Source organism: Vicugna pacos, chromosome 25 (assembly GCF_048564905.1).
Source record: "Vicugna pacos chromosome 25, VicPac4, whole genome shotgun sequence".
NCBI lineage: Eukaryota > Metazoa > Chordata > Mammalia > Artiodactyla > Camelidae > Vicugna > Vicugna pacos.
Window position 1 is genome coordinate 23,744,828 of NC_133011.1, and position 24,080 is coordinate 23,768,907.

The 24,080-nt window shown below is 44.2% G+C and overlaps 1 protein-coding gene across 1 annotated transcript; it reads left to right on the plus strand.

Annotated features, from left to right (window-relative positions):
* Positions 1 to 350: 350 nt before the first annotated feature.
* MAL2 (mal, T cell differentiation protein 2) lies at positions 351 to 22,243 on the plus strand. The gene is made up of 4 exons (XM_072949635.1): positions 351 to 886; positions 13,483 to 13,653; positions 18,364 to 18,519; positions 19,891 to 22,243. Exons 1-4 carry the CDS (start codon positions 755 to 757, stop codon positions 19,960 to 19,962), a joined length of 531 nt encoding a protein of 176 aa, XP_072805736.1. The 5' UTR covers positions 351 to 754; the 3' UTR covers positions 19,963 to 22,243.
* Positions 22,244 to 24,080: the final 1,837 nt, after the last annotated feature.

Genomic DNA, 24,080 nt, shown 5'->3' on the forward strand with positions numbered 1-24,080 from the left:
TTGTTACTCGCATACCCATACAGGGTAGATAACCTCATGCCCCGTTTCACAGACGAGCACGCCACTGGCGCGCGAAGCAGCTGGTCACCTGCCCGGCATTCACTGCCCATAGTTGTTGGAGCTGAGCCATCTGCCTCCAACACGCGACACTGTCCTTAGTGGTGTTTTAAAAATCCCACGAGAGTCTCATCTAAAGCTGATCCACTCCACTTTTTAGGTGTGACTGATGACCTTAATTTTACCTTCTGAGTCACAGCTCCAAGACCTGTCTTGCAGTTAAATTGAGGAAAGTGGGGTAGGGGAGCTGCGACAGTTGGGGGTGGACAGGTGGAAGAGAACAGGTGAAAAGTAAGAGGAGGGATAAAAGGAACAAAGGAACAAATAAAGAGCAGGGCAGGGAGGGCCCGGGCGTCGAGACGCTCCAGGGGCGCTGGGCGCTGACAGGTAAAGGGGGCCAGGTGAGCGGAGCAGGAAGGACCCGGCCAGGTGGCAGCGGCACCTGTGCACGTGACCCGCGCTGGCGCCGGGGTGGAGGCGCACTCACCTGGGCCCACGTGAGGGGCGGGGCTCCGCCAAGCCGAGCGCAGCTCGGCCACGCCCCCTCCCGCGCCGCGCGCCCGGACCCGGCGGACCCGAGCAGCGGCTGCGGCGGCGGCGGCGGCAGGAACCCGGGAGGCGGAGGCGGGCGGAGGGGGGAGGCGGCGGCGGCGGCGGCGGCGCGCGGAGACGCAGCAGCGGCAGCGGCAGCGGCAGCATGTCGGCCGGCGGAGGGCCAGTCCCGCCGCCCCCGAATCCCGCCGGGTCCTTCCCGTCGCCGCGAGTCACCCTGCCGGCCGGCCCCGACATCCTGCGGACCTACTCGGGCGCCTTCGTCTGCCTGGAGATTGTAAGTGGGGCCGCCTGGACGAGGGTCGCGCCCCGGGTAGCATCCTGGCCCCTCGGACTGTCTCCCACAGCGCGGACCCCGGCTCTTTGCCCCCCTGCGACGTGGCCTCTGCTCGCCCCTCCCGGGGTCCTCTCGATGCCCAGCGCAGCCGGAGCCCGGGCGGCGGGACGGCCGCCGGGGCCCTCTCCCTGGCACCTGTTACGCTGGCACCTGCTCCTCCGCTTGCGACCGAAGTGGCCCCGGAAGAGCGAGCAGGCGGCCCCGCGGGGCCGAGGATCGGGGACTTTGAGAAGAGACGGGAGTTTGAACTTGGGGGTGCCGTCAGAGACCCCCGGCGGCTTGGCCAGGGCCCGCGCCCTCGGCCTCGCCTGTTGCTACCTGCCATTTTGTTGGGTGGTGCAAGGTGTAGGGGACGCCTGGGTGCCCGGGAGGCCGCCAGGATGTGGAGAGCGGGGGCGGGAGGTACCAGGAAGAAGAGGAGGACGGCTGAAGACTTGGGCGGTGTTTTTCACCCCCATTGCTGTTACGAGCGCCCTTTGGATTGGGGAGAGGAGCAGGGCTCAGGGGCAGGACAAGGAAAAGGTGAAGCACGACCGGTGCCCTTGGCAGTTTCTAATCGAGTGGGCGTGAGAATACTAGGGGAGAGGTACACACGTAGCTGTCAAGTTCCTGGGTGCACGGCCTTCTGCCTTCCCCGTCTACCTTTGCTCCTCCAAACCTCCGCTCACTTTTTGGGCCTAGGTGACCGTTGGGTCACCTGGCCTGTCGTGCAACCTTTTGGGGCTATACAGACTTGAACTTTTTTAAAAGGAGTTTTATGGCGTTGGAAGGTTTTGAAGCTTGCTGGGGAAAATGTGCAAATATAAATTGGGCAACCTGAGGTTGCATCATGCCCTGAGAATGGCAAATACTGAGTGAAACGTTCGCGAGTCAGTGTCTTTCTTGCAGGCTGGTTTTGTTTGCTCGGCTTGGAATTGTCGTATTGTTCCCCTCACCCACCTCCTTTGAGTTTGCATAACCTGGATTTGGGTCGCTTCGGTTTCACATTTGTGCTTGTGGGGCTGGAACGCCTTGTGAGCGTTGGTTTTCAGCCCTATTATGCTAAGGCACTCGAAGTTAAGTTTAGCTCAGATTTGAATCTGAGAAAGGAGACAAGTGAGTTTACAGGCTATGACATCAGTAATTGGATCAGGACTGCGAGGCTAGAAGAGGCTGGTTGGAGTGTGAGCCCAGCTCAGAAGCATCTGAATGCTTCGGATGAGGCACAAGCATCTGTGTGAGAAAAGGAGAGGGTGGCCTTTTGGCGGGTGCCCTGCTCACAGAGGGAGAAACGTTGAGAGCAGTAAAGGCTGGGAAGAAGTGTTTTCTGGGTTCCGGGCGCCTTTAGTTCCATATTCCTCAAACTCCAGTTGTTTGCATACCTCTGTCAGAAGTTTTTACCATATCCACCTGTTCTAAGATTTACAGATTGTGCACTTAAATGCATTCAGTTTCTAAACTTCAGTACCTTACCTTAGTCTTCTCCTAAGCAGTAAAAACATGAATTCTCAAATTTGATATACTGGTTATACTTTTCTAATATTTATTCAAATAGATACATATGTATTTATGTATGTATGTATATATGAAGATATGTGACGTACATCTATGTATCTATATGTGAAGAAGGCTTATCCACGTGCCATCAGGTCAAATACCATCTCGGGGACCACCTGTGGTCATGTGACAGTTTTGGAAGCTCTACCTAAATCTGAGGGGAAAAAGTGGAAGGTGATTTTTTTCTATTTCCTCCCTCCCACCCCCATATCTCTATTTATCTATCCCAGGGGTCACTTCTCAACTCTTGCTATACTTAATTATTTGGGCAGCTTTTAAAAATACTGTCTCAATCCCAGACTAATTAAATCAGGATCTCTGGGGGTGCACCCAGAGTTTGTTAGGTTTTTTTTTTAAAGCATCCCAGGAGGTTCTAAGGTACAGTCGTGACTGGGAACCACCGAGGGAGGCCTTCCTGGGCTCTGTGGACAAGTCAGCTCTCTCTCTCTTCTAGGACTTCTGCCACTCCCCGTTCTAGGGGAGACCCCAGTCTCACAGAAGTATCCAGTCCATTCCTCTTGTCTCTGCATTTCCTCTGGCCTCTTAGCCCTCAAACACGCCTAGCACCCTTATCTGGATAGAACAGCATCACTTCCGAAAGCCATTTCAGTTTACTTTTCACATTTTATGGCCACAATTCCTGGCAGGTTTAAATCTTACGCCTCCATTACCTCTATCGAGTGGCAACTTTCCTCTTCCCCAACCCACTCCCCCAAAATAAAAGGACCAAAATATTCCAATGAAACTAGTGACCTTAGAGAAGCAAGAAACCACATAGGAGCCAAACTAGAGCTCCTGTCCCTGAGAAGGCCCTCATCCTTCTGCACCACTTAGAGCTGTTGGATCATATGCTTTAAGAGAGCAGAGACGGAGGCCACCTTGTACCCTTCTCTCTACCCAGAACGTCCACACTGAACAGATGCAGAGACACGAGCGAAGCAAACACTTTTGAAGCACCTTTGGTCCCTGCTTTCTTAATTGCTGTCTAATTTTCTGAACTCTATACATTATTCAGTCTCCCATGGTTCTTCTTCAGAAATTTCTCACCCTATAAACATGAGAATTCACCAGAAGCAGTTCTAAACTCCTTCCTGGGGACCCCTTATTTTGGCCTCTGCCAGCGTTTCTGAATATGTCCAGACTCCTTAATTTTGACTTTCTACTGGGTCCACTTGTCTTTGTGGTTTCTTTGTGTATATCCTATTGCCATTAAAAACTGAACGCATTGAAACTGCATCTGATGAAGATAGACTGTGCTGTCAATAGTTGACTAAGCTAATGAAACCACGATCTCAAGAGTTCTTCTCTCACACTGATCAGCAGCTTTGCTCAAAGAATTAAATCTCAGTTCTCCTTACTGTACCACGTTCATAATCTCTCAAGTGTAGGACATCTGTTGGGGAGACAATTCAAAAGATACAAACAGTGCCAGCCTCAAAGCACCAGGTATAAACCGATTTATAGCACTGGCTTCCTAGGTAGAGACTATTGCAACTTCACACTCGTGGTGTGGGTTTTTGAGATTCCTACATACCTAAGTTGTCTGCTCTTTGGTTTTTGCATTCAGCTATACTTACCAAGGTGTGCTGGCCACGGAGAATTTAATACTAAGTTAGATTTGCAAAGTGGAGCCTTTTAGTGTAAGATGGAAAACATCACCGTCAAAAGTTATCACTTTCAGAATCTTTCAGTATGTCCTGAATTAATGTTTTCTAAATCATTCCTCAGGTGTTTATGGAATAGCTATTGTGTGCAAGACACCCACCTGGGAAGAAAGATGTTTAGACCCTGCCTCACCTGAAAGAGTTTATAACCTCGTTGAGGGGATATGCACAAAAGTTACTGCCATTCAGGGAAGAAAGACGCAACTATGGAAAGTGAACTACAGCTAAAGCATTTTCCAGGCAGGTCTGCCTATAAGAAAATGACATTGGAGCATCTGTACTATTGGGCTGAACAAGCTATTTCAGGTCCTCGTCCTCAATGGGCTTGTTATGTATAATGCACAAGAAGATCGGAGCTAACAGTAATAGACATGGGAAAGAATCAAGGTCATTATTGAATTCAGTATGTTTCATGGTTTCAGTGTTTAGGAAACCATCTACATTCCCCAAGATATTCCTTCACATTTCTCTTTATGGGGGTTAGTCTAGGACTCTCATTCACATGCTTCTAACTACAGTATTTTGGATGCCACAGTAATTTTCATTGATTCAGCAAATAGTTAAGAACTTGCTATGCATCAGGCCTTATTTTATGCCCCGAGAATAGGGTAATTCATGTAGCGCCTGCCCTTAAAATAAATTCCTGTACAGTGAAGTATAAAGCCAAGAAAGAATTACAGTGCTGCGTTTGAAGTGATAAAATTAGCTTATGAAAAGTATTACTGAAAAACAGGGTAGTGTCCATCTGGCCACTAGGGAGGCGGGACAGGCAGCTCTAAGGGGTTGATGACACTTGAGTTTAGCTTGAAATGATGAGTAGGGGTCCAATAAACAGGAAACGTGGGAAAGAGAATTCCAGGTAGAAACAAGGGCACGTGCAAACGCCACGGACAAGAAAGACCAGGGCATGAATGTTCTGGCAGTCATTGGCCTATGTATGTGTGTGTTTTATATGACTCACGGGAAGGTGGCAAGAGGAGGAAAAAGGACTTCGAGGTGTGTTTGCTGAGAAATGATAGGCCGGGGCGTAGCATTTATTCTGTCTGAGATAGGGAACTGCTGAGGGACAAGGATAAACTTGATCAGACTGGTGGTTTAGACGTCTTGGAGTAGTGAAGTCGGGTTATAAAGCAGGGGGGTGGGAGGCAGGGAGGTCAGCTGTGGGGCTGCTTGCAGGAGTTTGGCTGAGGGGTGATGAGGACCAGAAGCAGGACAAAGGGCAGAAGCAGAGAAGACGAGACCCAGACAGGATTTTAGAAGGTTGGCCGAGTATGTAAGCTTGACGTGGCCTGAAATGCCCTTAGACCAAACTTAAATAGAAGATGTAACTCAGAAGACTTATGCCAGAAAAACAAAGTGTTGATGAAAGGATGATGGGGAGGGAGGGGCTGTGGAGCAGACATGTGCAGTCATGCAGATAAATCAATGGAAAGGATTTCAGGTTATTTTCAACCCGCAGCTTTGACGGTAGATGGACTAACACGTAAACATTCAGCTGTATAGAGTTTTCTCTTCTTGCCCAGAAAATAGATTTTGGTCACAGAGGGGCGTTGTGCATCTGTAGTAGTGAACAAGGGCTGTCCTTGGGTATGTTTCCCTGCTTTACAGGGGTTTTCATTCTATAAGTACGATTTTTTTCCTTTGCTTCTGGGTTAAAAATCTCCATCCATGTGCAAAGAGTCTTTAAAACTTCATAAGGGGGAAAAAACAAAATGATACCCCTGCCAAAGATTATTTTCAGCAGTCGTTTGCCCTGACCGGCAGCCCCGTAAGAGATATGAAGAACTGAAATATGGAAAACTTTAAACCAAGTTGCTGAAAACCTTGACCTCAAACCCCAAAGGAAAAGGTTAAGGAGAGGAGATTTGTCTTGTGGAGCCCGATAGAAATGTACCTGGTGGCAGGAGCCGTGGACGGGGCATATCTGTGTTGATACCAAGTAGGAAAGACTGTGTGATGGCGGGGGCGGGAACCAGGCTGGCGGACCCAATCTCATGCATGTGCAATGCTTAACAGACACTGTGTGATTGTTCTGTAGGTCAGAGGGAACAGTGTGCGAAAATATTCTAGAGAAACTGACTGGAGTGGAGAAGGGCAGCTTTGGAGTGTCCCTCGTAAGTCCTGCCCAACTCTTAACATGCCGGGATGCTTCTCCAGGCGTTTATAGTTTGACCTGAATTTCCTGTGTCCTGTTTTACATGAAAAGGGCCATGCCCTTTCATAGTCACCATAGATGACATTCCTAACTTTTGCATAATAGCTTTCAGAAGGAGGGAGGTGAAAAAAAAGAAAAGAGGTGATGACTTGTACAGTCCTTGCTGATGAAGCATTGGCATGCATGCACTTTTTTAACCCAACTGGTTACCTACAAACATGAAAAGAGGATTTTAAGAATGAAGGGACATTATGAATAAGAATAAAAAGGGGCCGGAACACACGCCTTTCCTGTAATATGTGTTTTCCACTTTAGGGTTAGTGTCCGCTATTGAAGAAGCTGAAATGGAAGTTTGGGTCAGATGAGCAAGGAAAAAGTATAATTCTTTATAGCATCCTCAAACATATTTTTAAAGCTTTCATATGTAAATCTAAACAACAAAACTTCATTTGCATCAGTATATTTTGTATATGGGCCTTTTCTGTACATGTCATTTCTCCTTACGTCCTAGAATTTGTCTTGTTTTCTTCTGCTGATTAAAACCAAACCAAAAAAAAACCTAAAAACAAAAAACAAAAAAACCACCTTGACAGCATGTGCCCCTAATTCAGAAATGTACCAGGGCTAGTCCAGAGCCGTTTGGCTGGAAATCTGCGTGGTGAGAAGGCAGATGGGACTGATGGAGGAGAGCCGGGGGGTGGGGGTGGGGCAGGCACAAGATGAGCACTACCCTGATCACAGGTTCCAGGGGCAACTGCAGTCAAGTAGCTAAAGTGAACAAATTTGGGGCCCAACTGAAGAAGAATTGAGAAGAAGATGGACAAAGGTGTCATGAACTAGATTTCAAAAGGTGCCAGCTTCTCCATAACTTTCGACTCTAGTCTCCTAAGATCTTGTACTAGGTGGTGGGCGTTGTCAGTAATATCTTGGAAAATGAGAAGTATGTGTTCCTGCTTCTCTAGTCTTCATGCCTATTTCTGAACACCCACCATGTACCAAGGATGAGCCAGGCTCCAGACAGCCGTGTGTCCCTAGCATCTCAAGCTGCACTTCTGAAGTATTTTCTTCTAGAGCCACTGATCACACACATTGGTGAGTTTAATTTCAAGGAGAAGGCAATTGAGCATCTTCTGTACAGAATGCTGACCTGGGTTCTGAGCATTCAGAGATTTTAAGGCAGTGTTGCCGACTCTGACCTCATAATCCCTTGGGCAAAACAGGCATGTGAACCCATGATTTCAAGCCAGTTGTTGTAAGCGCTACAGAGGATACATGAACCAGTAACCATGGAAGCACCAAGAGATAGCACCTAGCCAGGAACATCTTTCTTGAAGACATGGTACCGGAGTTTAGTTATCTGGCAAAAATTCTGATGACAGCATGCTAGGCAGAAGCATGGACCAGTGTAATGGACTCCGTGCAGGGGATGAGGGACAGAGGCTGGCATGCAGAGAGAAAGGAATATCGCAGGGGGGATGGTGAGCCTGGAGAGGCAGGCAGCAGTGTTCACCAGTGCTGTATCCACTGGATGGCAGTCACGTTGTAAATGAGCTTACAGTTTTATGGACCGTCTTGTAAACACATCAGTCACCTATTGTTTCTGTTGACTGAAGTATGTTCTCACTTAAAAACATCCTTTGGAATACAAGTTGTATATAAAATGGAGTTTTAAGTAGGTAATCTATTCACTAGGAGATAAATAGTCTGAACATATGAAACAATCTTTAACCATATTCTTTCATTTGCAGGTGCCCAGTAAGTCAGCATCCATTAAAATAGGAGAGATTATCAAGAAGTTAAGGTATTCTGAACTTTTGAAGAACTACAAACCCCTTTGTGATTCTGATGGACATGGTAGATTGTGCCCTCAGAAAATATATGCATTTATATATCAATTTGATATAATTTTGGAGAATCAACCCCATCTCCGCCCCTAGCCAATCCATGGCAAAATGATAGAAACCCCGTTCTAGAATTAACTGTAAACTTTGATGAAGACAAAGTAGCACCCTGTTAAGGGCCTAAGCTCTGGAAGTCAATTGCCAGGTTCAAATCCCTAGTCTAACATTTATCAACTGTATAACTTAGAGCAAGTTATTAGTGGCTCTCTACCTCAGTCAACTTATCTGTAGAATGGGAATAATAATAGTAATTATCTCTCAGTGTTTGTGAGGATTAAATTGGTACAAATAAAACCCTTAGAACAGTGCCTGGAACACAAGGGCTTGATAAATGCTGGCTAATATTTCTGTTATCCTGATTGGCTTCAACCTTTTGCTCAAACTAACTCTATAAGGCAGACTGGGAGGCTCTTCTCTTCCTCTAGGCTTACTGGTTTGTTCATCCTCACTGATACAAAGTGATGAAACGTGCAACATGTAAATAGCAGGAGAACCGGAAAGAGAGGGTTGTATCATATACAGAAAGTTCTAAACAGTGAACTATTTCTCCTTAGAGCCAATCTCACCAGCCCTTTATACCTCCAGCTTTCCCTGTTCTCACTCCAAACATTGGCTGAAAACAGGTCAGAGTAGGAACTGGCCTGTCTACTTGGTGAATCGTAAGAGTATACTAAGATGAGGTGTCAAATTGGCTTGGAAATTACTTGCTATGATGTCGGAGGGCACATTTAAAAGCAGGCTATTAGGAAATAGGTGACATTTGAAAAGAAAAAGGGTGTTTGCAAAAGGGATTCTTTGGGGACGCAGGAAGACCATCCAAGTAGGAGACAGGTGGAGGAGTCTGTGATCCGCGCGTGCAGGCAGCCCTGCTTGCCGGCTGCCATGGTTTCCCGCGGGGTTCTGGGTCTTGGCCAGTCCACAGTTTCTAGTGAAAACATGCCTTAGCTCCAACTCTGAGGGTTCAGTTCGGTGTGCTGTGCAGACCACTGCTCCCATGGTTTTCTTATGGGAAGGCTTCAGCCAAGTCACACCCTCCTGGCCTGCAGGAGTCAGACTGCAGTGGTGAGCGGACGGTCAGCCACCGAGGAGACCCGTGGGCTCAGGAATGGGTAGCAATGTGATCACTGCAACTCAGGGTATATTTGAGCCCTGGAGGTGTGTGCCAGGCACAACGGTGTTTGAGCTCCGTTACTGAGGGTCCCTGAGTCGCAGGGGAAGCCTGAAGTCTCCTGGAAGAAATGTGTGCCTTTGCGTTACCTGCAAGTCGGATTGTCTTTTTGTCAGAGCTTGTAACTCAAAGTCGTGAGCCTTGCTTAGTTCCTGAAAAAAATTTCAAGAGGTGGTGCGTTTGGGAGTTTTGTGTGTAATTAGCAGACTTAAGGACACCAGAGAGCTGTGGAAGGCCGTGACAGACAAGGGGTCAGAATGGGGGTTCAGATCTGCGTTGCAAACACCCCGGGTGAGCAGGCATTCCACCTTCTGCAGAGGAGTTGCTACAAAACTATCAGCTGTTCTCGCTCGGATTTTAACCATTCTTGTGCTCAGCTTTTCACCTCTAAAAACAAGGCTCCCTCCATAGTCACTTCTACTGAACGGGAGTGCGGATCATTACAACGTGTCTGAGCTTACTCGCACCCAGAAATAGGTGAAGGGTGTATGCTAAGCATTGGTAATGTTATTAAAAGCTCAGTTTTTAAAGTTGGAGCCAGATTGGAAACCTCAGGAGAAAAGGTAGCTTATCATGAAGTAAGGAGAATTAACTGTTTCTCCCTTGGGACCCATTCATCGACGGGACAGTCCTGCAGTGAGGAGGGCAGGTCTCCAGAGTGGGCTGAATTCTGTTCCCTGGCCCGTCCTCTATCTCCAAAGCTACTGCGGTGAGCAGGGCTTATATCTGGACTTCACAGACTCTTTTATCTAATTATGTAGTGTGTGTGTGTGTGTGTGTGTTTATGTAAAGGGGAAGCATTTACACACCTTCCTGCCGCCCCTACCCCGTATCCAGCGACACATACACCACAGATGGGGAGATGAATCTGTCTTATTACCGTACACACACTTAGTTCCCTTTCCAAGCCTTTGAGGTCTGGGAAGGGTTGTAGTTTTGATAAGACAAGAACAGTTCCTCTCTCCCGTTTCACACTAGCATCGGCTGTCATATCCCTCATCTGCCTTGAAAGCCTGCTTCAAAGTCTGCGTCCCCTGCCCCCCTTCTAGATCCTCCCCTTCCACTTCTCCCGGCTCCCAGGCTCCCCGAGCACACTGCGCTGAGCTCTTTTTATAGCGCTCACCACAATCTGCTCCTGAGTCAGATCTGATGGTGTCTATTTCTCCCTTATTTAGAGCTCCTGGAAACGGAACCTTGCTCCTCTCCCCCCACCCCCCTTCGTGTCCTTCTGCAGTGCCTGGCAGCAGGTTTGAGGTTGGCCAGTTTGAAGTCCAGTCCAGGTTTATTACATGTTATGTTTAATTCCAAGGGATCTTATAGCCTCTTCTGAGGCGTCAAATTATCCCAATCTCTATGGCATATAATTACGCTTCTCCATCTGAGTCTACCTGTCCCTAATAAACAGTGGTCAGTTGTTCATACTGGCCCCGACAGCCTCAGTGAATGATTCTTGAATATTATTAATAGATGTTTAATAATGATGTATATTTCTTAAGCAGTATTTAAAGTAACTTTTAAGATTACTCAAAGGTTATTTGTGGTGAGAGAGTAAGAAAAGCCTACCAAGAAGAAAAGGCTGAGAAAAAAAGGAAAAAAAAAAGCAGATAATCTTATCACCTTCAAGTATGTATTAAACTGTATGAAAGAGTAGAGAATCTTTTACCAGGAACATTGATTCTTTCGTAGCTACTAATAAAGTTGTGGTTAAATTTTGTAATATGCATTAATATTCATGACTTAGATTTACTTCATACAACTTTCTCAGTTGATTGTTAATTTTTGATTTGGAATTAAGACTTGAGATATACCACCACTGTTATCAATTTATTAGATTGGTATTTTCATTATCATTGGTCAGCTGATAATTTATTATGCTTTCTAAAATATTTTTCAAATGAATTTATGACTGGGCTTTTTCTTAGAAACTGAAATTAATACTTGTATTTTTAACTTTTAGGGACTTGTGCGATTTGGATATTACCCAGATACTTAAGAAGCAAGATACATCTGATAATTGGTTTTTAATATTTGGCGCTCCAACCGTTCTCATATGGGAACTAAGAGTTCATTTGTTCACTAAGCAAATATATGAGAGCCTTCTACATGCCAGACGTACCTGCTTCTATGATATTATCTGGGGGGTGGGGGATTGATTCCCACTTGCCTGTAGGTGTCTCCAGGACAGGTGTGTAACTGAGGCTTTTGTGTTGCCCAGTGTAGCACAGTGCCTGACTGAGAGCTTGGAGAGAAGGATTATGTGGATGAATAAATGAGAAGGGATACAGAGAGTATAAGGCAGCGTGCAGGGGCTTTCAGTAACAATGTTTCTCATCAGTGTAATGTATCCACAGTAGGAAGCTTGCTCAGAGGGCTGAGCCCGGCCTGAGCGTGGGGTGGAACTCAGGAAGGACCTTTTGGACGGTGTACTATTCAGGATGAGCTATCCATGGGAGTTCCTCAGATACACATGGGGAGGGAATGAAATTCTGGGCCAATGTATATCAGGCCACTCAGGTGTGAAAGAGCTTGATCTTTGGAGTCTTAATGTTTTTCCCTATAATGTAAGATGTGAGGGGCTTTGTGGCAAGAGACAAGTCTGGAAAAGAGAGATTAGCTTATAAAGGACCAGGAATGTGGCTGTTGGTAGATTCATAAAACTAACTGTCTTCACCCCCGACCACTTCTGTGTTTTCTCGCTCTCTTCTGGTTGTCCCAGCCATTTCCCTTATCTGCTCTTTCACTGTCTTGTCCCACATCTGATCAGTCACCAACCACTATCACATCTACTTGGAAATCTCTCTGATGCACTCACTTCTCTGTGTCCTCAGCGCCCGGAGTCCAGTTTGCGCTCTGTTATTGTAATAGTCTCCTGTGTGGTCCCCTAGCCTCCCATCCTCTCCCCTCCAGCCCATTGTCATGTGCTAGCTGGAAGGAAACTTCTAAATACAAATCTTATCGGGTTCGTTCCTGCTCGGGGTGATCTGTGGCCTCTCATTGCCCTTGGGTGATGTTCATCTCCTTGACCTGCCCTTCAGGACCCTCAGCTCAGTCTCTGCTCAGACCTCTGACCTTTCTCCATGTGGCACCTGTCACGCGAGCTCTGCTCTTCAGCTCTGCCAGGCTGTCTGTTGGCCCCACCGCCTCAGATCATCTCAAGACTGCCCCCTCTGCCCTGGAACAGCCTTCTTGCCCTCCGCCACTCTCCCTAGCCCTGTCCCTTGGGTTGTTGCTTGTAGGGAGTACTTCCTGACTTTTCAGACCTGGATTTAGAGCACTCGCTGTGTGGGCTTCCAGTGTCCAGTATCTGCCCAGTCGTGACACGTGTGAAGCCGCATTTCAGTCACTCGCTTAATTTTCTCTTTCCTGTAAGAGACTGAATTCTGTGACGGCCGAGACCACTGTTCACCATTTGATTCCTAGCAGCCAGCACAGTGCCTGATGGTAGGTATTTGCTGAAAATTAGATCTGAAGCACCTAGCCCCACGCCCAGCACATAGGAGTATCAGTAAAAGATGGAAGGTATTGTTGTCTGCTATCACGCACAACAGTTACAGTTATTCTGTATATAGGTGCTAATCTCACCTGTGCAAGTGGGTCATGGTGGGGACGGAAACATGGCCATGAAACGTGACAAGTTAGCAAGTTATGGCCGATCTTTGCTGCTAACCTGTCTGCGACGTGGTGAGAGCAGGAGCAGTGTACAGTGGATTGCAGAGTGACAAGGAGAGGAAGTGGAGAGCCAGCAGAGCTCAATTTGTACAGGTGGTTGGCTGAGAAGGAAAATCCTTAGGGCAGCAGTTAGAGAGGCGGGGGGAAATCTTTTTAGCTAGTGAAAGAAGGCAGGGCCTGCTCGTGGACTAAGGACCAGAGTCCAGCAGGAAGGCAGGTGCAGAAGCGGGGGTGGAGTCAGCCCTGGTGGGGACCGAGAGTGGCCGCGCTGGCTTACCCCTGCGAGCGGAAGGCGCCCGAGTCACGACGGAGAAGACGGGACGGCGGGATGGCGGGAACCCGGGCCCGGCCGGGCCGCGGAGGAGCAGAGGCGGCGGTGGGGCTCATCCAGGCATGTTCAGTTCCGCTGCCCAAACCTATGGCCGTCTTTCTTTCTTCTTCAGGTGTTCGGGGGGCTCGTGTGGATCTTGGTCGCCTCCTCCAACGTCCCTCTACCTCTCCTGCAAGGATGGGTCATGTTCGTGTCCGTGACGGCTTTCGTCTGTTCCCTCCTCTTCCTGGGCGTGTTCCTGTCTGGCGTGGTGACTCAGATCAATGCCAACTGGAGCTTCCTGGTAGGAGATTTTTAAGTCTCGTTCAGGAAAATGTGAGAAACAGAACTCTCTCATTCTGGGCCGAAATGCCTGACCCCTGTTCTGTCCGCTGCCGCCGGCGGGAGAGAAGAGGTCCGCGCGCAGGTGCCAGTGCGCGGCCGCGTGGCCGGCCTTGCGGGGCAGCCGGGGCCCAGGGCGGGCAGCCTCTCCGTTGTCCTTCACGAGTCAGACGACCTTTCCACAAAGACTGTTTCATTCCCTAAGACAAATGAATGGCATTACAGTTATTGAACTATCGAACAGATGCCTTTGGGAGATGGATGCTATGACATAGATCTTGAAGTTTTCCATCAATTCCTGCTTCAGATATTAAGTGCTTTTATGCTTTTCAGAAAACAAGGAGCTCTATATTCTCGCTTTCTAAATACTTAGTAAAGAAAAGGGGACAGTCTGCATTGATTTTCAATGCCTGTGTTAGATTAGAAAGAATTGAAAAGTTTTAAGAAATGAATTTGCCATCAACACAGGTTTTGTAATTGTGATGCCATGAAATTGGGTCAGCTTACTTTCCCTTTTACCTGTATAATATAGGGAGCATCTTTCATGCTGGTGGTTAGTCCTCCTCTGGGACTGTCTCAGAGCGGCCTGTGGAGCACGTGTGCCAGTCTGTGGTGGACAGCCTTCCTTAGGTTTTCTTCACACGTTGGTGATTAGAAACTTAAATCAGACCTTTTACAGTCAGGCTTTATGTATGTTCCTTTCAAGTGTGGTAGCATTCTATTCAGCCGCAAGGAAAATATTTGTTCTTGTCTGATTTACAGAACATAACAGGAACCATCATCCCAAATGTGATAGGCAGTGATGCCTAGAGAGTGTGGCCGCCCATTCGATCGGCCCGGGGCAAATGGCGTGGGTCAGAGCGAGGCTCGGGAGGAGGTGCAGTGCAGTGGTTATAACCGTGCACAGGCCTCGAGAATAGTCAGGTGTGCTTGGTAACCATGTAGCCTTGGGCAGAATATTGACCCTCCTTTCCTTTCTTTCTCTGTCCAAGGGTAATAATAATGCCAACCTCACTGGATGCTGTTAAGGAATAATGGAGTCCATGTAATATAACGTGCTTAGCTTTGTGTCTGATTTGTAGAAAGGGATCAGTGATCATCATAATACCTTAAACATGCTGAGGCTTGCAGTTTGAAACTTTGAAACTCTTTCTTAGGTTGCTGATACAATGTGTTTCTACATTTTTGCCTTGATTTCTCATTAACAGTGAGAAAATATTTCTAATAGTTGAAGTGATGAAGATGAAAGATTCCCTGTTTAAGTTATAAATAGATACTTAATCTCTTCTTGCTAAATGCCTGACTTTCTCATAAATAAAGTGTGAATGAATCAGTCCATCCCTAATGTTGGTAAAGTACACCAGATTCTCTTAGTACCAGGCTTGAAGATGGTATCCGGCAAGTATGTACCAGTCGTGCAGCCCTCCTGGTGCTTTGGTCCCCATTAATACATAATCGTGTCCCCAGCCTCCTGCCTCTTCCTAAGAGCTGTGCTCCCCATCACCCTGGCTCTTTCTTTGGGACCTTCCTGGACCACCTAACAGCCCAGTACCTAAAGAGTCAATATGTGTAGCAGTGCGTCTCCAGGATCCTGCTGTGCTCGGCATTCTTTCTGATTGGTTGATGTGCATGCCTTACCGATGTTTAAATGTTTTTCCAGCGTCACTCCTGCGTTCGTTAGACATAGGTCCACATCATCCTTTTTCCTTTTGCTTACCTTGAGTCTTATCTTTGGTATGGAGGAGAAAACCTTATTAATTTATTAGGTTTTCTAAATTTGTGTTTCCTCCCAGCTTGTAGCATCATACCTGATGTTCAGACATGGAAACGTAAATTTGGGGGTTTTTTGGGGGGGGAGGGGAAGGTTAACGTAAACCACTTCATGAAAAGGACAATTGAAATTGGAAAGCCCTACTGGGCTGTTCTATAGGTCACCTGCAAAGTTTATCTTATGGTTTTCTGGCTGGAGCAGTCCACTTTTCCTGAGGGAAAAAATGGTGATAGCAAAACACAGGACACAGTCCGGTGATTGTTACTGCATGGTCTCCTCATATCGAGGACATACTTTCGAAGAGCCACCTCCTGTCTTCAAGGAATTTCCTTTATGCTTAGTGTAGTATTTAGAAAGGGCTCCTTATTTTTTGCCTCTTCTTTTGTGATTTTCTACACACTGAGTCATTTTTTGACCACATGGTTGCTTCTGATAGGTTTTGTAATATATCTTGCACACTCTCAGCCAGGATGATTTTTGAGCCATGAATATCATGGAGTTGTCACCAGATGGTAGCAATTCTTAATTGCTGCATTCTGGAATTGTTAGACATTAATTGCCCAAAAAATCATTGTTTCTCCCACGATAACAGTTTAATGTCTTCTGTATGTCATGCATGAAAGGAAGGAAGAGTACATTTTGATAAAGAATTTATTTTCTAGACGTATTTGTTGTGGGATATTAACTACAATATGTATAACTTCTAGTTTTATTGATCATGAGATTAAATTAACATTCATGGCTGATGTCTTCAGTATTTTTTCCCAAGCTTTTTTTTTTGTCTTTTCTTCTTTCTTCCCTCTCTCCCCCCAGGCTTTCTAGCTTTGGTGTGAGTGGTGAAATAAAAATGCAATATGTAATAACATGTACTAAAAACTTGTCCTCTTTGAATTTGAGGAAAGAAGCAGATTCTGATTTTGAGATGGTTTTTCTTTATTGTTTTTGTATGGAAAGGCAATAATACCGTTTCACCTAACTTTAAACAAGAGATGCCATGTTTGTTTTTGATTTTTTGAGAGGTGGAGTATTAAGGAAAGATATATGTTAGAAAAATAAAAGATACAAAAAAAAAGAGTCATGTCCAGTTAAAAATGATGCTCTTCATTCCCCCAAAAGTGTAGCTGGCACATGTGTGACCATTTGCAAAGTATGGACATCACTTAACATTGTCAACGTCCTGAGCTATGTTTTCTGTCCACATGTTGATTCACTTATTGGACCTTATGGAAAATTATTGTTGTCCCCATTTTTACAAATGAGAAAACTAAAGCTCAAAGTAGCTATTAGCCCTTTTTCAAGCTGCCATTGTATAAAGTAGGATTCCCCCTATATACAGAGTAGCTTTAAAAAAAAAAAACTAGTTAGTGAAAGTCTGACCTTGAACTGGGAAGCACAACGTGGGCTCAAGATAATGTGGGAGATAGCCACTTGTGGCAGAAAAAAATTCAAGCTATTCTTGAGCTGAGTTTACTGGAGGTCAAGAAGAGTGAGCCACATTCTGGGCTGTATGGGTGTTGGGAAGACTGACAGAAAAGTAGGAGTATGTGAAGGAGACTCAGAAATGGATGGGGTCATCTGCTAATGGGGAGGTGCCAAGGGCTTTGGGCAGGTGGTTCCAAAGTGTGGTCCCTGCCCGGCAGCACCAGCAGCACCTGGGAACCTGTTAGGAATGCAGATTCTCAGGCTCCACCCAGACAGTCAGAAATGCTGGGGTTTGGGCCGAGCAGTCTGTGTATTAACAAGCTTTCCAGGTGCTTTTGATACATGCCAGCCCTTGAGAACCTCTGGCTTAGAATAAATAACTCACATTGTCTAAAACAATGAGTAAAATTGGTGGAAGACCTTTGTGCACACACCCTTAATTCTAGGCGTAATAACAATTCCTCTGGACAGTTTTACTTGCTGAATGGGCATTTAGGAAGGCCATGCAGTGTTCTTTTTCTATGTAAATTACTGTATCAATAACAGACAGTTCGAGAGAGAGGAAGGAACGTGGACTTTGGAAGCAGATAGACCTCTGTGGGTTTGAGTTCTCCCTTCAAAAGTTCATCTTTTTGTGGCTTTGAGACAATCACTTAACTTTAAAAAAAAAAAAGAGAGAGAGAAAGAAGAAATTACTTGTTTGCAAAATGGAGATAATAGGTGGCAGTTATAAGGGTGAATAACGATGAATGTCAAGTACCTGGTATAAGAGCTGTTAGCAAAATATACAGCAGTGTGTTGATGGTATATTAACTCAGGTAAGATGATGTGAATTCTCCGTGTGTCACGTTAGTGCCAGCAACAGATGAAATAACTTAATCACAATTGAGATTTGTATGAAAAGTTCCTCTACTTTTTGTAGAAGTATGTGATACATTATTTGTTCTGTTCTTTAGCGTATGGGAGATACGGTATTGGATTCAGTGATTTCGTAGGTTTTCTGTATCCTTCAGTGTATGGGATGACAGTCTAATGGATGAAAATAATAATTGCTCAAAAACAAAATACTAAATTGTAAAATGTGTATATTATTATATAACTACATAATATACAACGATAGTACAGTTATTTTATAATAACTCTAACAAGATGTAGTTTAAATGCTATTTTACTTGGATTTTAAGGTCAGGAAGTCTATGGAGCCTTAATCTAAACCGAAATCGTATGTTTTATTAGAAAATTCAGTGTATCAGGAGGTTTGCCACTGTGCCAATTACAACAGGTCGGTTGATTTTCATTGGGATTCTAACAGCCCAGCTTTACTAAGGGAGCCAAAATAAATGGCAAATGTAGTTAAAGACTGTCTCATTAAATGTTCTCATTTTCCTGAACTTAAACTTCACTTCAAATAAGAAACAGAAGAAAAAAAAACTTCACTGTTTTTAATTGTAGATGTCTCTCTTTCCCATCCTCTTCCAGGATTTTGCTTACCACTTTACAGTGTTCGTCTTCTACTTTGGAGCCTTTTTACTGGAAGCAGCAGCCACGTCCCTGCACGACCTGCATTGTAATACAACCGTGGCGGTGCAGCCGCTCTTGAGTGATAACCAGTACAACATAAACGTAGCAGCCACAGTAAGCGTCTGATGAGTTTCCCCGCGCTCCCCGCCCCCCCATCGAGGTCTCCAAGAAACTCCTCGGGCAACAGTAGTTTTCTTTAATAATAGCCATTAGCCTGAAACATATAATGGCTATTTATCTGTACAATAACCTTATGAGCAAAGTCCTATTATTACCCCTAGGGCTATGGATGATGAAACTAAACCAGCATGAGACTGACATTCATGTACGATTATAGCCAGCCAGTGGTAGTGGTTAGCCTTGCACAACCAAGCTTAGTCTGTGAAAAGAATTAATTGTGCTTTTCACCTCTTGTAACTTCAGCCATGGTTAGGAAGATTTGTTCTTCCCTTCCTCTGTAAGTGAAGCCGCCTTAGTGAAGCGTTATGTGCTTCAAGCTCTGCCTTTCATCCAAACACTCTAGTAGAAGTAAGTCTTTAGTTTCTGAGTTTTAGTGACACTTAAATGTACAACCCATTCATTTGTGCCATTATATTGCGTCCCTCACTTTTCTTTTTATTTCAACATGACTTAGAGAAAGGGGAAAATTCCTCTGCACTAATAAGAGGTATCAAAAGTGGTCTTTCTCATTCAGCGAACAGTGTCTAGATCAGAGATGTATCAGAGAGACAGCCAGCAGAAGAAGGGTGGGGAAAATAGCAGAATGGTAATCATGCTGTGAAAGTGTTCTGTAGGTGAATGCAGTATTCCTTCTCAGAGCTATTGCTTCCTGCTAAAGGATCCCTGCACTACATCATAGTATTTAATTGCTTTGGTAGTTTTCTATGGATTATAAACCCCAAAAGACTGAGGACAATACCTGTCATTTGCCTGTGTGTGCGAAATCTGCAGATGTACACACAGGTAGTGCTAAAGAAACCTTTGTTGAATACGAAGGACAGTAATTCAGAGCTAAGTGCAGACTTGAGGACTATCTCCCACACCAACCTGATGACACATTTCTGTGGGTTTTCTCTGTTCAACTCTAGAGTCACTTTCCATTGTCACAGAAATGACTTGACACATTGTCAAGTCCTGAGAGTTGAACTTTGCTTGGCTGTGAAATCACTGTCTGAACAGACATCTCATCATGAGGTTTTGAATACATTAGGGGATTCACTGATACTTAACAAGTGAGTCCAGTATGTGAACAAATGTTCAACCAAAGGTGGGTCTACAGATGAGAAAATTATTAGGGGCTAGAATGTTTAAGAGAAGGGTTAATGATCTGAGAGGATAAAATCATCAGAAAAGAGATGAATATAAACCATTTTCAATAGCTGTTGAAGTATCTTTAGGTAGGTTGGTCAGTCTTCAGACAGCTATTTCTTAGGACAACTGTTTTCTTATAAATCTAATGTGAATTCTTGTCTCTTTTTTTCTTAGATTTTTGCCTTTGTGACGACAGCTTGTTATGGTTGCAGTTTGGGTCTGGCTTTACGAAGATGGCGACCATAACACTCCTGAGACACTGAAAACTCTGTGTGTTAATTTCATCTGTGTGCTTTTTATGTCTGATCAACTTGGATACCATTTTGTCCAGATGGGACAACGTTCCAAAAGTAATTTGTTTAGTCTATGTAGAGGATCTAAGTATAAGTTTTGGTTCATCTCATGGGTGGAATTTTTTTATGATGATGTTAAACCGAGAAACAGCCTTTAGTTTTACATCTCTCTCTTTCTCTCTCTCTCTTTTTTTTTCTTCTTATTTTAAAGAAAATTTCCCTTTACCTCCATCAAATACACAGATATTGTTCATGGAAAAAAGGATATCTCTTGTGTTTAGTGGCTCAGTCACCTGAACCTTATTGTTAATAGGTTACTCAAACTCCCTAAGAAAAACTCATTTCCAGTAGGCTTCCCACTGAACTCTGTTTTAGTGTGAAACAGAGATTAGCACTCTTTTTATCTAAAGGTCCAGACGGGAAATATTTTAGGTTTTGTGGGCCAGGCATTCTTCGTCACAACTACTCAGCTCTGCTGTTACTACATGAAAACAGCCACAGACGGTACAGAAATGGGTGAGGGCAGCTGTGTTCCAATAAAGCTTTATTTACAGAAACAGGCAGTAGGCTGGATTTGGCCCATGGGCTGCAAGCTATAGTTTGCTGACCTCTGATGTAAAACCTCAGCTATGTGTTCTCTATTTTATTGAACTGATCCTGAAAGATATAAAGCCAATTAGACAAGCCACACAATATTTAGCCTCGTTATGCAATAATCACATTGTCTTTGGGATAATGGTCAAACACTTTCCCTGGAAAGGGCATATAGTTTCTGAAGCTAATTCAAGCTGCATCTTGGGTACGGGAAAAAGTAATTTATGACGTGAACCCTAGATGCTTAATCAACCCTAAGGGTTTTCTAGCAACTGAGCAGAATTCTCATCTGGCATTCTTAAAGCGAGAGCCCCAAAGACCACTAACCACTCCTGGAATCGGTGTCTAGTGCCTGATGTCTTGCTTCGGGTTCATTTATGCTTCAGAATGCAGCTCCTTGTCCTGTGCATGAATATACGAATACTTGTGTGTAGATATGTGAGGCTTTACCAAATAGGAGCTCTCTGAAGAGTGCACTTTTTCCTTCTAATCCTTTTACATGACTTCCTGAGTTAAATTTGAATGAAGTATATGAAATATAACTTAAAGGTGTAGGTCTTCACATGTTTCCAGAATAGTCTATGTTGTTTTGCATTGGTGACAAATAACACGGAATCGGTTTTAAAATAACAGCCATCACAAAAGCTGTCTCTGGCTGAATAGCACAGAAAAGTATTTTAACCCCCCGCCCCGAGACCCTGGTTGTGGAACAGTGCCAAAATGGCTTGAATAGGAGAACCAGTTAGAGTTAGTCCCCACCACCTCCCCCAACACTATCCAAACAAGATACTTATCTCTTGCCCCGAAAGGGCTACCTCTGGGGAAAGTGGGCTTTGGGTTATTTTATACTTTCAACCCTTTGCTTTTTGGCTGAATCATCCCCTACAAGTGCCATGTGTAAACTGGACTGTTAGATTTCATGCAGCATAGAACAATCCTGAATGAGTGGCATGATCAATGCTCAGTGAACAAATGCCATTTATGTACTAATCCCCTAGAAAGAAGAATCTTATTAGGGTGTTTGTGATGTAATTATAAAGATAAAAGACATGTTCAATATGTGGAGAAGATGTGTTTAATACGCGGCAGGAGGAAACCAGTCTTAGGACGGGACACTGATGTTGTAGCTTTTCTATGATATCCAACTTCCTTGGTTTTTCTAGCTCCACCCCACACACTTACACCTGTGTTATGAATTGTATTTTACAATGTCATAAATGTGCCATAGGGGTACGTAGTTCATCCTGGCTGGAATTGTTAGTCAGTCTGCTAGATTTAGTTGTGGGATTTTATTTTTGTTTCTGAGGTGTAACAGATCTATGCTTCGTGGCTTTAAATGAAATGATTTCATGAAACTGCTTTGGTGGCACTTTTGTAAATGGATTGCTTCTAGATCATTAAGAACCAAGCCCCAAACTCATCTAACTGTGAATACTTAGAATTGTAGGTGAATTGCGATCTAGATTTGTGAGCTGACTGACAAAACACTTGAACAAAAATGATGACATTGGAGAATTTCTGGGTATACCTTAGCCATAAAAGTGAGAAAGTGTTGGCTGGTTTTAAAATCTGGTAACTCCGTGATGAAAAGAAATTTATTTTATAAGTGTTATGACTCTAATAAAGTATTCATTTGATAATCTTTTGGGGTCATCTATTTTTTTTTATACAATTCACTTGGAAATTCAGTTAAAGGTTTGATATAATCTTGACAGATTTGGAGCTTCTAGACTCATAATATATAAAAGAACTCTGCTTTAAACATTTCTGTGTAAAAGATGGTTTCTCAGTAAATGCCAATAAATCTTTTTTCTTTGATGAAGGTCCAAGAGGTAAGTCTTTGGAAGTAAGATTATAAAAGAAGTTTAAATTATACTCTATTTTATTTTTAAAAAACATTTATATAGGCTTAATATATGCCAAGCAGTGTTTTAAGCATTTTTTCAAATATTGGCTCATTTAATCTCCTTTGTGACAGCTCTGTGGGGTAGATATTATGGTCACATTTTAAAGATGAGGGAACTAAAACACAGACCTTAAGAAACACCCAGAATCATGTACCCTGCAAGTGGGAAAGCTGGGATTTAAACCCTAGCAGTCTGGCTGCAAAGTCCAGGCCTTTCATGATTGTGTACCCGCCCCCCCAGTTCTCCCATTTTACATACTTTATATATCCAAAAATGTGACCCTTTCCCCCCTTCATTTCTTTTCTCTTCCCCCCCCTTCAGTTCTTTTAGAAGAATGTTTAATAATATAAAACTGTTTATGATAGATGTCATCTTTTGGAACTTTTTTTGTCATGAGGTGAGCTTTAAGAACTTAGGCCAAACTTGCACGATAGGGAACAGTTAGGCAGCTCTGGTGTGCAAAGGTCCCCAGAGTGCTTGGCTGCCTGAATATTTCTCTGGACCTTAATTCTGGTTATGGACTATGGGTTTTCAGTCTGCTGTTGCCTTATGTCAAGACAGCCCTTTTCTGATCTGGCTTGCCTCTCTGATCAGCCCTGAAACTAATACCAGAAGCGTTCTCCAGTCTGAGATACATCATTTGACCTTCACACTTGGAGTATGAATTTCCACTTCTGTGTTTGTTGGAATCTAGAATTCTAAGTCATCATCACAAAGGTTCTATCCTGAACATCACGCTTCAAGTTTATTGCTAAGTGTGCCAGCGTCTCGGGTGGCAACTTAGTGTATTCATGTGGGAGGAGTCCAGGGTTTTGGGGGGAGGTGATCATCTTCAGAATATAAATATACCTATATTTTAACCTTTTGAAAATTCTTATTTTTAGAGAGAGCATGTATTAGGCAGTGCCCTGCGCAATGGGTCAGTGCTGGTTCGTCTCCACTTACGTGGCTTGCTTCCGCTCCCTCTTTGGGTCTCCTTTCAGCTGCCACCTTTCGGGGGGGGGGCCCTCCCTGAGAACTGAGTTTAAACTTGAATTTCACACCAGCACTCCCTGTTCTCCTTTCCTGCATTTTCTCCATGACATGGATGGCATATATTTTAAAAATAGCATACAGAGCATATATTTAATTTATTTAGTTAGCTTGTCCTCTTCTCCACTAGAGTGTAAAGCTTATAGAGAGGAATCATCTGCTTTGTTTACAACTCTTATCCCCAGTGCCCAGAACAGAGCATAACAAACAGCAGGTGCTCAGTAATTACATATTGAATTCACGAATGAATGCATACTAATGACAGTACCTCATTCTTGTACTCTAATCAATATATTCTATAAAAATTGATCTTGTTAGCACCTGAACATTTCTGGTGTAAAGTGGCTAGGTGTTTTTCACCTAGCTCTGGATATATTTAGAGTGAATCCAAACCTTACAGACTCTCTGGTAATTAAATATATGTGTATTATAAAAATGTTATATAATAAGTCTTCTATAGCAGAGAAGTTGTACATATAAAAATTAGGCATTCCATATAAATTCATTATTTTATTCAAACTTTTTTCATGGCTAAAGA